This window comes from Aethalodelphis obliquidens, unplaced genomic scaffold (genome assembly GCF_003676395.1).
Source record: "Aethalodelphis obliquidens isolate GAN/ISIS:26980383/991018 unplaced genomic scaffold, ASM367639v1 scaffold51, whole genome shotgun sequence".
Classification (NCBI taxonomy): domain Eukaryota; kingdom Metazoa; phylum Chordata; class Mammalia; order Artiodactyla; family Delphinidae; genus Aethalodelphis; species Aethalodelphis obliquidens.
This window is the reverse complement of record NW_020837995.1, coordinates 9560272-9572856: the sequence shown is the minus strand read 5'-3', so window position 1 is coordinate 9572856 and position 12585 is coordinate 9560272. Positions and strand designations below refer to the sequence as shown.

At 57.4% G+C, this 12585-nt stretch overlaps 1 protein-coding gene across 2 annotated transcripts in view; it reads right to left on the bottom strand.

Annotated features, from left to right (window-relative positions):
* Positions 1-135: 135 nt before the first annotated feature.
* MAPKBP1 (mitogen-activated protein kinase binding protein 1) overlaps positions 136-12585 on the bottom strand; it is a 51934-nt gene continuing 39484 nt past the window's right edge. For both annotated transcript variants that reach the window (XM_027083990.1, XM_027083991.1), the window contains 21 exons: positions 12175-12321; positions 11786-11961; positions 10915-11006; positions 10523-10648; positions 10072-10142; positions 9779-9900; positions 9432-9507; positions 9210-9321; positions 8973-9036; positions 8581-8715; positions 8237-8373; positions 7977-8032; positions 6681-6917; positions 6042-6208; positions 5666-5811; positions 5347-5544; positions 5112-5196; positions 4532-4815; positions 3713-4309; positions 3188-3273; positions 136-2569 (listed from right to left, as the gene is read on the bottom strand). In XM_027083990.1, coding sequence (XP_026939791.1) covers positions 2342-2569; positions 3188-3273; positions 3713-4309; positions 4532-4815; positions 5112-5196; positions 5347-5544; positions 5666-5811; positions 6042-6208; positions 6681-6917; positions 7977-8032; positions 8237-8373; positions 8581-8715; positions 8973-9036; positions 9210-9321; positions 9432-9507; positions 9779-9900; positions 10072-10142; positions 10523-10648; positions 10915-11006; positions 11786-11961; positions 12175-12321 — 3342 coding nt within the window. In that variant the 3' untranslated portion in view covers positions 136-2341. The remainder of the gene's footprint in view (positions 2570-3187; positions 3274-3712; positions 4310-4531; positions 4816-5111; positions 5197-5346; positions 5545-5665; positions 5812-6041; positions 6209-6680; positions 6918-7976; positions 8033-8236; positions 8374-8580; positions 8716-8972; positions 9037-9209; positions 9322-9431; positions 9508-9778; positions 9901-10071; positions 10143-10522; positions 10649-10914; positions 11007-11785; positions 11962-12174; positions 12322-12585) is intronic.

Here is a 12585-nt window from a genome sequence, read left to right as displayed (position 1 = left end):
TCCCCCACACTGCAGCTGAAGTCCGCAGCTTCCAACTGCCCACCCCCATACACCCCCAGGCGACCACAGATTTTGTATCCACTCGGCGAGAAGCCGCGCCTCCTCTCGCCTGCCCCACTCGCTGGCAACCCAGGGTTAGCAAATGATTGTGTTTATTGACGAGTTCATACATCAGTACAAACGGACATGTTAAAAACAGCCTCTGCCCTGTGAGACCTGGGGAGGAGGGAAGCGCCATGGCCTGGACAAAGTATAAAAGTTATAAATAAGGGGCTTTCAAAACCGGGTCAGGGCAGATCTGAACGGGGGCGGCAGTCGCCGGTGGCGGCAGTCGCCGGTGGCCTCAGACATGCAGAAGGGGGCGGGCGCCGGCCACGAGACCCCCCCACCCGCACGCTGGGCTGGGGGTAGGGGAAGGGCGGCCACCTTCTCACAAACCTTGGCAGCAGTGTAGCGCCTTTTCCTCATGAGGGACAGACTGGCTGAGGATGGCCAAGAACCCAGCCCAGAGGGCCAGGCCTGAACCCCACTTGCGGTGGACTGCGGCTGGTGTGCGGGTTAGGGGTACGGTGGGAGTGGATTTCTAACTCTGACAAGGGCAGCTGCAGCCCTCCCGGGGCCCACTCTCAGCTGTGAGAGTTCTTGGGCCAGGATTTCTTTGCACGTTGGCCAAGCAGGTGGTGGTAGTAGAGAAGAGTGAGGGTGAAATAGGTTTCACCTGTTCAGGTGACTGATGCAAACAGAGCTGCACACCCTTCAGAATCTAATTTCTTGCTAAGCCTCCACCTACAGAGCCAGCAGAGCCCATAAAGAAATGGACTTCTGTGGCCTGGAGCTGTGGTAGAGCTGCCCTGACTTACCTGAGGCAGAGGAAGCAGTAGGGCCTAGAGACACATGTTCTTCACCCCAACTCTTCAACAACTGCTTCACTACTTGGTCCTACTCTACTTGCCCACTGTGCCCTAGCTCCTTCCCCTCACCCCTAAAACTGCCCTTCTAATTCTAATCTATCCCCTGACCTCTGCCACTTACCTGTCCCACCTGCCACCTTTCCAGTGTGTCTCTTGGCCCCTGCTGCAGTCCCATGTGCCTCCCTCTCTTCAACCTCCAGTACCCAGTACCCCTGGGTGCCAGCACTGCCTTCGAGGCCATCTCACATCAGCTAGGCTGTGGACACTAAGAATCCAGATTTCAGGCTTAGTGTGTTCCTTCCCTTTTCATGTTCTGTGATAAGAGCCAGGTTGGTGAAGCTAGGGTGGGATGTGAGAGAAAACCAGGTACCCATCAGCCAGCCAAGTGCCCTACCAATGAACACTCAATGTGTGTGTGTGTGTGTGTATGTGTGTGTGTATGTGTATGTTTAGATTTCACCTGTGGCCAAGGTCCTTAGAAGGTGGGCCAGCGCCCTGTAAACTATGAGGGAAGTTCCAACACAGACTTCTGACTGAGCATCACTCAGGATGCAGGGAGAAGGTGGCCTCGGCTCCAGGAGCCTACTGGGGACCAGGGCTGGAGGACAGGGAAGGCCAAGGGGCTGAGGGAAGGAGGCCAGGGCTTCATGTTTGCCCAGCAGAGGGCTTTACTGTCCTGCAGCAACGTCCCACAGCTGGCTCCACAGTTCCGGCCAGGAGAGAGGGGGCACAGGAAGAGACGTGCTAGGGCTCTCTTGGAGGGGGAACGGGAGTGGAATGTGGCGGCTCGGGCCTTGATATCAACTCAAGCCTCCTGATGGCTGGGAGTGCTCCAGAGGGCCAGAGGGCTCTGCCTTTCTGAACTGCCAGCAAGTGGGGAAAACAACCCCTGCTCTGGCAGCCAGGGGAGTGCAGCTGGTATTGGATTGGGCGGGGGGCGGGGGGGGGGGGCGGGGGGGGAGTGGAGGTAGAGGTGAAGCTCCGTTGTTGGCTAAAGGGCATGGATACCAGATCACCTCTCACCTCTACCCCACTGAATACCCTGTGTGTGCTCCACCCCAGGGAGCTGATCCCTGCAGTAATTTCAAATGGCTTCTCAGAAGGGAGGGCCAGCCTTTCCCGATTTCCCCCAGATGAGGAAGGCTGCCCTCCTACTCCTCACAGCACCAAGATGACAAAGGCCCAAGACCTACCCCTGCGTGAGCCACTGGAGGGGCTGTGGAGGCAGGAGTTCCAAGAAAGTGAGGCAACAGTCAGGGAAATAAATTAATAAATACAGGGACCCCATGAGGAACAGCTGGGAAAGCTGCTTCCCCTCTGAGCACTGATCCCTGCTATCCACTCCAAGCAACACCACAGGTTTTGGTGAGTGGAGGAGGGGCTGCAGTTTGGAATCGAGGGAGCATTCACTTGGGACAGGCTTCTGGAACTCAGAGTCTGCGTTCCATGCGCCGCTCCACGGCTCGAAGCAGCAGCTCTGAGTATTGCTCCAGCAGGGCCTGTGTCTGCTCGGCGCCCGCGGTCCCAGGGCTCCCGCCTGGGCTGGACAACACGGCCCCGGCCAGGGCCTCTAGCTCCTGCCGCACGGAGGAGAAGGTGTTTCTGAGGAGCTGGGTGATGCGACTTTGCTCTGCTGAGGGTGTCTTGCAGCTGGCCACCTGCAACAGGACCCCGGAAGTGAGGGGGAGGAAGAGTGGAGGGGACTGTCAATGGATATAGAAAAGGGAGGGGCCCTGCCGGTGTCCAGCCTGCCCCAAAGAAGGGACTGCATGCCCTGCTAGGTGTGGCTGCGAGTTGCACACTCCAAGACCAGCAAGTATGACCCGAGGCTAGGGGACGGAGGCAGACCCTGGGGGTGACTGTCAGGTCTGGCACCATCTACATCTTGTTAGCAACTCCTCTTTCAAATCTTGGCCCCTGCTGGACTGTCCCCTATGTTTAGGGTGGCCAAGTCAGTTCTGAATATGAAAAGGGATACTATTAATAATTATACTTGGACAACAGGCACAGGCTGCATTGTCCTAAGCAAACTAAGACATGTGGGCTCTCTACACCTCACCCTCCTGTCTGAGGATGTCTCCAGCTGTTAGCCAGAAATGACCCATACGTGCTCAGTTCACGAGGCCTGGCCTGGCTTCTAACCCACTCACCTACTCAGAATGTTCCTAGTTGCTCCACCCACCCATCGGTGGAAGAGCCTTATCATTATGTTCCAGATACTCAGCTAGCACTCCTGACCTGCTCTGTCTTCCCGCCGGGGGGTACCCAACACGTACCAAGTGGTAGAGCTGCACGGCCTGGCGCACACTGCCCTGTAGCTCTGCCACAAGCTGTTCGCACTGCTCCAGGCTCACGGCTGGTTCTGGGAGGGACAGACAGCTCAGTAAGACCCAGCAAAGCTGCTCCTTCAGGCCTCCCCACCCAGGGGTCACTCAGAGGAAGAGAGGCCTACCCCCACCCCACCCAGCATCGCACGCCCTCAGTCCCTTCCTCTTGCCTCCTTCCTTCCCGACACCCTCCCAACACCACCCAGGAAACAAGGTCCAGAGGAAAGGGCCAGCTCCAGCTCCAGTCCCAGGGGCCGGAAGGCACTGAAGGGGCAAGTGGGTCACAGGGAGATCATGAAGGTCGGCAGGAGTGTCTCACCATCAGGGGTGTGACTTAATGGACCGAAACAGGAGCAGACAGGACGAAATACACCAGAGGCTGGTTGCACAGAAATGGGATGGAGCCAGAGACTGGCCAACAGACAGGGGAGAGAGAGGACGGGGCAGGAGATGAGAGCTGGGAGCTGTGCACACCTGAGTCCCGGCTCTGGGCTGCCCCCGGCCTGGTGCGTTCCACAGGGCTGGGAGCCTTCTCAGGGGGTGGGGACTGCAGGCTCTCAGGGCCTCGGAGGAGGATGCTGACCGGCAGCTGCTGGGCACGGGGACTGTTGGACCCAGGCTGAGCCTGGCCCTCGGTCCTAGGCTTGGGAGTGGCACCCTCCCCCAAACAGGCCCGTCTCTCAGATGTACTGTGAGCCTTCGCTAGGCCCACTGGGGGGCCAGGCTGTTCTGCCTCACCAGGGGCCTGGCCCTTGGTAGCAGGTGAGAATGTGGCCAGGGTAGGGCGATCAGGCAGTGGCTTTGGGATATCCAGGACCAGGTGAGCCCGGCTGGGCAGGGCCAGCTTGCTGAGTGGCGAGACTCGGATGGGGGCAGGAGCTTGAGGTTCGGCAGCCAGGCCCAGGTTCTCCCCAACAGAGATGCTGCGGGATATCTTGGCCATGGAACTGGTGGTGGGGTTCCGGTAGGAGTGGGGCTGAGACAGACGGCTGTCAGCTTGGGGCAGGGAGCACAGGCGCTCCTGGGCCTCCATCTCCTGTAAGAGCAACGGGCCTGGTGGAGGGGCCTCATCTGCAGGGGAGACAGAGACATACACAGGTCAGGTGGTGAGGACGGCGTCCCGGGTGCTAAGGCTCAACTCTCCAGGAGCTGCTGTGCCCTGCACATACCCACTAAGGGGCTCCCACTGGCAAGCACAGTGACACATCAGGGCCACGTGAGGCCACCTTCCTCTAGCACGCCCACGGGCTCCACGCTCCCCACACCTAGAGCTGAGCCCCCCAGGCTCCTCACCCTGTGGCACCAGACTCTGCACCGACTGGGCTTTCTGGAGTCCACCTGAGGCGCTGGCTGTGGCCGCTCTCTTGGGGGCCCAGCTACTGTCCCGGTTGAGACGGCGTCGTGGCAACAGCACAGGGGCTGCCTGCTGGGGGCCAGGGTTCCCGAGGGAAGGCCCCGCCTCCGGGGGTGCTCCTGGAGGATTGGCACCACTGCCTCTCAGCTGCTCGCCAGAAGCCTGCGGCACCTGGGCTGGCCTCGATGTCATTGCCAGGCTTGAGGAAGATGGGGATGGTTCCCTAGGGAGGAAATGTGGAAGAAGGCCCAGAGGAGGCTCAGGGCTCCTCCCTGCCAAGACGGGGAGAAGCTCTCACAGCACTAACGAGGCACTAGGAGAGAAGGGTGGGCACAAAGCCAGCCAGGACAGCTGTCCCAAAACTTGGAGTGCACAATGCTGCTGGGCATGGAAGACAGAGCCTTGGAGAGAAGAGGGCTGCAGGCTGCCCCAGGCGCAGGGCTGACCCTATTGGGAGCACTGCGAGGTTAGGAGAGCTAGAGCTCCTTGTAGGAAAGTGAGCTGCTGTGGGGACAGTACCTGAGTCCGGGGCTCTGCACTTGCAACAGGAATCGTGAGGAGATGCTCCGAGACTCTGTCCGCTCTGGTACCCGGACTGGGCCCCCTGCCAGGGTGACAGAAATCAGGGACTGAAGCAAGCTCTTGCCCAGACTCTGCCTCCCCTAGAAGGCAGCCCCCGGGCATGGCCTGCCCTTGGACCCTCAGCGGGGCAAGGGGAAAGAAGGGTAGATTGCGGTGACCAATGTGACCACACCTGGAGCAGCCCCATTGGCCAGAGTCTCAAAGTGCTGTTTTAGAAACTGCTCCTGGTCCGGGGTATGGGGGCTGCCTTCCTGCACCCCGTAGGGGCCAGTGCCTCCCTCCTCTTCCTCCTCTTCCTCATCACCCTCGGCTGGCTCTTCAAGGTCTGAGGAAATGCCATCCACACTCAGGGGCTCCGTGCTCTCGGAGTCTGGATGTGGGGGAGGGGGAGAGAAGCATCACGCTGCAACCCTCTGTCGCCAGAGCCTCCACGCCCACCTCAGTCCACTGACCCGCGTGGTCCCGGCCCTCCCTCAGGGCTGCAGCCTCACCTTCATTGGGATGCTCAGGGCTGGAAAGGCGACTGCTGCTGAAGTCCACGGAGCAGGCACTGTCAGGGCTGTGCTTCTCTGAGCCCCTGCTGCCGGCGTACACTCTTCCCAGGGTCCCTCGGGCTGGTGCCTGCACCTGGAACTCACTGCCAGAAAGGCCAAGAGGGGAAAGAGGAGGCAGTGAGCAATGGTGAGCAGCAGCCCCACTGGACCCCTGCCTTCCTTCTGCCCCACCCGTGAGCAGGACTGGGGATGAGGCAGTGGTGGGGAAGCCCTGAGTGCCTGGGGCCAGCCCCCCACCCAAATACAGAACCCTCGGAGGGAAGGGAAGAAGAGGCGGGTGGTGCATGGCCCCAGAAGTCTGCAGGACCCTTGCCTGGTATCCAGGGTGGGGCTGTCACTCGGCTCCGGGTAGACAATACCGTCTTCGATGGGTGCAGGCTCCAGTTCTTGGGCAAAGACCCCTTCATCTTGGGACAACAATCGGATAATGTGGGGGCAGGAACAGGGTTGGGAAGCCTGAGGCCGGGGGCGCTTTTCATTCTGGAAACACACAAAGGGAAACACACATTCTGGAAACATCACTGGGGTTGCTGACGTGAGTGAGGGTCTGGGAGAGGAGGTGGAGGTGGGCAAGGATCCAGGGGGCACCAATTCTGGGGGAAGCTCCGACTCTGAGGACAGACACCGAAAAGCCAGGCTGGGTTCCAACTAGTGTTCTGGAGCTTCTGGAAGAACTACATTAGCACTCTGGGCTGCCAACCTCCAGCCACCACTTCATATCATGAGCCCTCCAAGGAACCCAGCCCAGGACAAAGGCTACCCTTTGCTTCTGCACCCCCAGCACCGTACCGCACAGCCTAGCCAGCCCCACCTGACTTTGCAGCTCAGGTTACCCATGTCCCACAGAGGCAGAGCAAGCACAGCTGGACCAATGCTCAGGCCCCAGCTGCTGGCACAAGGCTGGCTAAAGCTGCCTGGAGATCTCTAGTTGGCTGGGAGAAAGCGGGCTCACCTGGCCAGCATGTGAGGTCTCAGGGGCCTGCCAACCATGCTTCCCAGGACCTGAAGGGCTCACAGCCGGAGAGTCCTGGCTAGGGCCCCGAGGAGTTGGGGCCAGCGCCTCCAGCTGCCGCAGGTCCAGCATGGAGCGAACACTCAGCTCCACGCCTGGCTGAGCCCAGCGCCCCCTTCTTCTGGGTCCTTGGTTGGCTGCAGGAGCTGGATCCAGGAACTCCTCTGTCTCCTGTGCCTGGTGTGGGGAGGGGGTAGGAGAGGAATAACAGTAACAATCACACAACAGTCTTAGCAAACACTCACACGTCACCTACTGTGTGCCAGGCACTTTACACGTATTAGTTCATTTAATCGTCACAACCACCTTATGAAGGAGGTACTACCATTCGCCTCACACGTACAGATGGGAAAACTGAAGCACAGAGGCCTTAAGTAACTTGTCCAAGTCCCAGAGACAGTCTGCCTGCAGGTTACAGCTCAGGTAGTCTGGCTCCAGAGTTCAGGCTCTCAGCTTCACTCTCTGTCCTGTCCTAGAGGACCTTCTGGTCTTCGTCCTCACCGGTGTCATGGACACCTCAGAGCTGGGAGTCTCTAAGAGGCCCCCACTCTGAGGACAGCCCCAAGTCCATTCACAGCACCAAGGACAAACCAATGGCCCCAGCCTGAGACACATGGCCTGGTCAGAAGGCACCAGACACCACACCACCATCATCCCATGAAACTCCTGCTGACAATGAAAGGTGCTGGAGCTTGAAACCCTGACGCGGGACAAGGGAAGGCTGGGCAGCCTCTGCAAGCCTTCATCCTCCTCCCGGCCACCCTGAAGTTGCCCCTCAGCTACTGGTCCTCTTAAGGCCTTTTCCCTCTAACTCTTCTGGAAGTTCTGAGCTTCTCTCTTCACCTGGGTCTTCAGAACTACAGTTTCTCCAGATTTCAGTTCTTTGGCCCTTTGACTTCCTTGCAATTTCCTTGTAACCATTCGGCTTAGACCCCTTTTCTACTCCCCACCTCAACATGTTCTTTGTTTACTCCCAGGCCCCCAGGAGGCTGAACAAGCGGAGTACTTCCCCTAGTGGTGACTAATCCTTGCAGGCCACAGGGAGGAAATACCTGGACTTCGTCACCCCTCACCTGGAACCAGCCCAGAGGCTCGAGCTCCCCTTCCTTGGACACAAGGGGTGGAGCACGTGGGCAGACCCCATGCCCAAATGCCTCCCCAGGTGCAGAGAGCCCTGCTTTCACCGTCCTTCACTTCTGGTAACCGTGCAAGGACATTTTAACGACGGTGACTCACCCGACTCATCTCCCAGTGGGACAGGCTTCGGGGCAGGGCTGCGCTGGGCACCGAGGCTAGACAGAGACCGGCAGTCAGAGAGAGTTTCGCGCCCACCCACCGTGCAGCGCTGGTCCCACAGCAGCCCACGCCCTACGAGGCTACGGCAATGCTCCAGTTTCCTCAGCTCACACTGCTCTCACCCCCACAGCCCCCGAAAGGGCACATCTAGCCACTGCACCAACTGGCGCCTGTCTGGCCCACATCAGACTTCCACAGACCTGGCTCTTTCTTGGTACCCTTGGCAAGGATGGGCAGAGCTGGAAGTTCTTCTTCTTCAGTGCCCTCGTCTTCTCCCTCCTTGTCACTGTCTGATGAGAGAGCTAGTCCAGGAGATAGCATCGATGGGGCCTCGTGCCTGAGTCCAAGACAAGGAAGGTCAGGGGGAGGGGAGACTCAACAGGGGAAGAGGCCAACATCCTGGGCATTCGTGTGAGAAACAGGTATTGGGAGATACAGAGTTTCTGAATGGCGGGTCCAGAGCAAGGAGGAGGAGCCGTGCCACCACAGCGAGCAGTCTGGATGCCCACCCACCGCTTGTCCATCCCCCACATTCTGTTCTCACCGGTTGGGCCCAGCAGCCCTTTGGGGAGAGGACGGTCCTTGCTGCTTGCCCCCCCGCTGGTGCTGCCGCAGCTCAGCCAGACGCTGCCTCATGCCGATGGTCATCTCAGAGCTCAGGCGCCACACAAATATGCAGCTGGGGGAGGGCCACAGAGGTGGGTAAGGGAGGGGTAGGTAGGTAGGTCTCTGTGGGTGGTGACACCGCTAGTACCCCTTTCTCCACAGGCTGGCAAGGAGACCAGAGCCACCCTCCAGTGCCAGGTCAGGCCCAGCCAATATCCCTGTTCAGCCCTACTTCCCAAGACATCACTGAGTCGAAGAGAGGGGAGGGACAGGGTGTGTTTGTGGCACAGAGGAAGAATCTATGTCTCAGGGAAGCTGGCTTCTGCTCACCTGTCCCCTGACACAGAGATGAGATGTTTGCAGTCGTTACTAAATTTCATGCCAGTGACAATCTCTGTGAAGAACAAAGAATACGGCCTATGAGCCCCCCTGAAGTCCCAGCCAAGTGTCTGTCCCAACACACAGGGAGTTAGCTAGAGGGGAGGGACAGACAGTTCTGCTGGGACCCAGGAAACTAAAGGAAGAAAGAGGAAAGTTCCAGGGGGAGAGTATCAGGGCTACACTCACCTGAGTGGCCAAACATGGTAGCCACACACTCGCCTGAGGAGAAGTCAAAAATGGAAAGGTTCTTGTCGGAACAGCTGGTAGCAATGTAGATCCCTGAGGGGTCTGTCTGCACCTGAGGAGTGGGACATACAGCTGGGCGAGGACAGGAAGCACCAGTCCCTCTCCACCCAGCACCCCGTTCTCCCGTTCTCTAGCCCAACGCCCATCCTACTGGGCCCTTACCTTAATCAGAGTGCCATCCTCACCCTGCGACCCTTTAAACAGCTTCTTCTGCTTCCCGCTGCTGATGTTAAATATCCTGTGGAGAAACACACTCATTCACATGAGGAGGTCACGGTCACTTGGGTGGCAGCAAAGCCAGCATTCACCCGCAGCTCTGTTCTCTCTGGAAGCCACTCCCCAACACCAAAGGGGCTACCACCTCTTGGGTGAGGCAAAGTGCTCATTCTGTAGGCTCAAGGGGGCACAAAGTCCTGGACAAAAAGATAGACACAGGGCTGAGCTGCCTAGAGCTGACCCCCTCGGGCATGAAGGAATGTGGTCAGGTGGTCTGAGAAAGGGATGCCCACCGAATATTTCGATCCTGGCAGCCGATCGCTGTGTACTTCCAGCTGGGCTCCACATCCATGTCATAGAGGGTCGTCTTCCGTACCACGTGGTGTGTCCGTGTAAACTGTACTCCATCTCCAGACTGCAGGGGTGGAGCATGAGGGCAGACCCCACGCCCAAATGCCTCACCAGACCCAGAGAGCCTTGCTTTTGCCGCCCTTCACCTCTCGTAACCTCAGGTAGGGGAATCGTAGCGACCCCACCCCCCACCCACAAACCCATTGCCCCATTCAGGGACACCCAGTAACCTCACCTTCTGTGCAGTGCGGAAGTAGATGCTCTTGTCTGCTCCACAGCTTATCATGCGGACTTGCCCATCGCTGGCTATGGAGGAAGGGGGCCTAGCTATTCCCACTGCTCTCGCCACAAGCAGGCCAGCCTTCCCTCTGCTTCCCTCCCCATGTTCCCTCTATGGAGCTACTCTATAAGGCTGAGACAACCAATTAAATCAGGATGCTTCCCTCGAAACCTAGGCCTTCCTTTCCCCCCATTCTCAGCCAACCTGGTTGCTCAGGGTCCCCTGGACTAAGAGTCTATATTCCACCTGTCTTCCCATCCAGCCCCGGGCCGGCCAGCTGCTGTCCCACATGCCACTGTGACGGGCATACCCTTCTCACGGAGGCAGGACGCAGGTGGCAGTGGGGGGGGCAGGGGAGATATCGGTAGTAGGCAGAAGAATGTATTTCAATTGCCCTGCCCTCTACCTGCAAACTTGACAGCTGTGATGGAGGATGAGTGCTCGTCCAACGTCTGCTGTAGGCTGTACTCCCGTCCAGCATCCAACACATGGATCAGCCGGTCCCGGCTTGCTGATGCTAGGAGCTTCAGACCTGGGATTGGAAGAACTCCATCAGCCCACGAGTGCCCAGAGCAGGCCCCTATCTGGGTCCAGCAAAAAGGAACTGAGCCCCATATCCCTAAGCCAAGAGAACCACATAGAAGGGATAGAGCTGTCCTCCTCTAAACCTGCAATGACACCAAATGAGTCAAAGGATTCTCAGTCCCACATCCAACAGCCAGGATAGATGTAAGTGGCACTGGCAGGATTGGAGGAGCCCTGTGCCATTCTGGGCTGGGTACCAGGCATCCACTTTACCTGTGTCTGGCTTAGAGTACTCCAGGCATAGAATTTCTGAGTCATGGGCATCCACCTTCAGCATCTCATTTAGGGACTGTAGTTCATGCACCCTGCAAAGATGAGGAGAGGAGGGAGGGGGTCACTGCCAGGCTGCAGGAGGAGAGACTCACTCTGCTTCCTCTGCTACATCCTCTCCCCTGACCTTTTTGAAAGCTTATTTTTTATTTTTGAACTTTCAGGTTAGAGAAAAGTTGCAATGAGTACAGAGGGCTTCCATATTTCCCTTACCCAGCTTTCCCTAACGTTAACGCCTTACGTAACAACAGTCCGGTTGCCAGAACCAGGAAACTTACGTTGGTATAATACTATGAACGTAAAGGCTTTATTTGAATTTCACCAGTTTCGCCACATCCTTTTTCTGGATCCAGGATCCTACCCAGAGCCCAAACTGCACTGAGTTGTTATTTCTCTTCAGTCTCCAGTTCAAAGACTGGAGTCTTCAGTCTTTGCTTACCTTTCATAACCTCGACACTTTGGAAGAGCACTGATGCTCTGTCATACGTACCTCAATTTGAGTTGGTTTGTCGTTTTCTCATGACAAGACTGAGTTTTCTGCATTTTTGGCAAGAATACCACAGAAAAAAATGCTATGTCCTTCTTAGTGCACCATTATGGGCTTTGTGATGTTGATATGAGGATGTTAAGCCTGATTACTTGATTAGGATGGTTTCTGCTGGGCTTCTTCACTATAATTATCCTTCCCTTGTATATGAATATCTTTTCCCCAATCTTTTAGAGCCAAACTTTTCAAAAGCTCTATCCCTGGGGACTAACTCCCCCAGCCCAGACCATGAGAGGCAGGCAGTACCCATTCCAGACCTGGCATTACCTGAGTGTGCCCACACGGTCCCCTGAAGCGAGATGCTGTCCGTTGGGGCTGATACACACAGAGCGAATGCCCACTCGGGGATCCATCAGGGACCCATCAGCTTTGTCTCCCCCGGGCAGCTCAGTGTCCAGCAGGGCCTGAGTGTTCCCATCCACATAGATGATCTTAATGAGGTCCTAGTGGAGCAGGTCAGGAGAAGTGGATAAGGCAGGCCTGACCCAGTACAGAAGCAAGGGGAGAGGAATGCTGGACAAGACAAAGCCTTGGCTCGCAGGGGCCGGCCAAATAAGAGCCGGAAGATCAGGGTCAGGGGACCCAGTTCCCGAGAAGGCGGTGTGAAGGCGAAGGGACGTGGGTGCTAGGCATGGAGTGGGGGCCCCATGGCTCACATTGCTGAGGATGTTTCGGTGCAGGGTGGAGCCATGCACCCCAGAGCTCTCTGTGTTCCACAGGCGGATAGTGTTGTCAGAAGAACAGGTGATAAAGGAACTGGGGGGCAGGCAGGCCTGGTTACTGTCCTTCACTTCGGGGTAGACCTGAAGGGGCAGAGGGAACAAAGTCAGAGCTCCAATTAGGGAGCAGTCCCTCGCCTGCCCACGGAGATGGAAGGGAATGACATTAGGAGCTGATGCTGGCCAAGGCTTAGCCCACTCTCTGTCCTATGGGAAGCAAGCCGTAACTATTAGATACTCTTCAGATCACTGCGGGAAAGTACATTAACCAAGCATCTCCCATGTACCAGGAACTCTTCTATGTTTCCCACTCACATTATTTCACTTAATGCTTAAAACAATTAGATG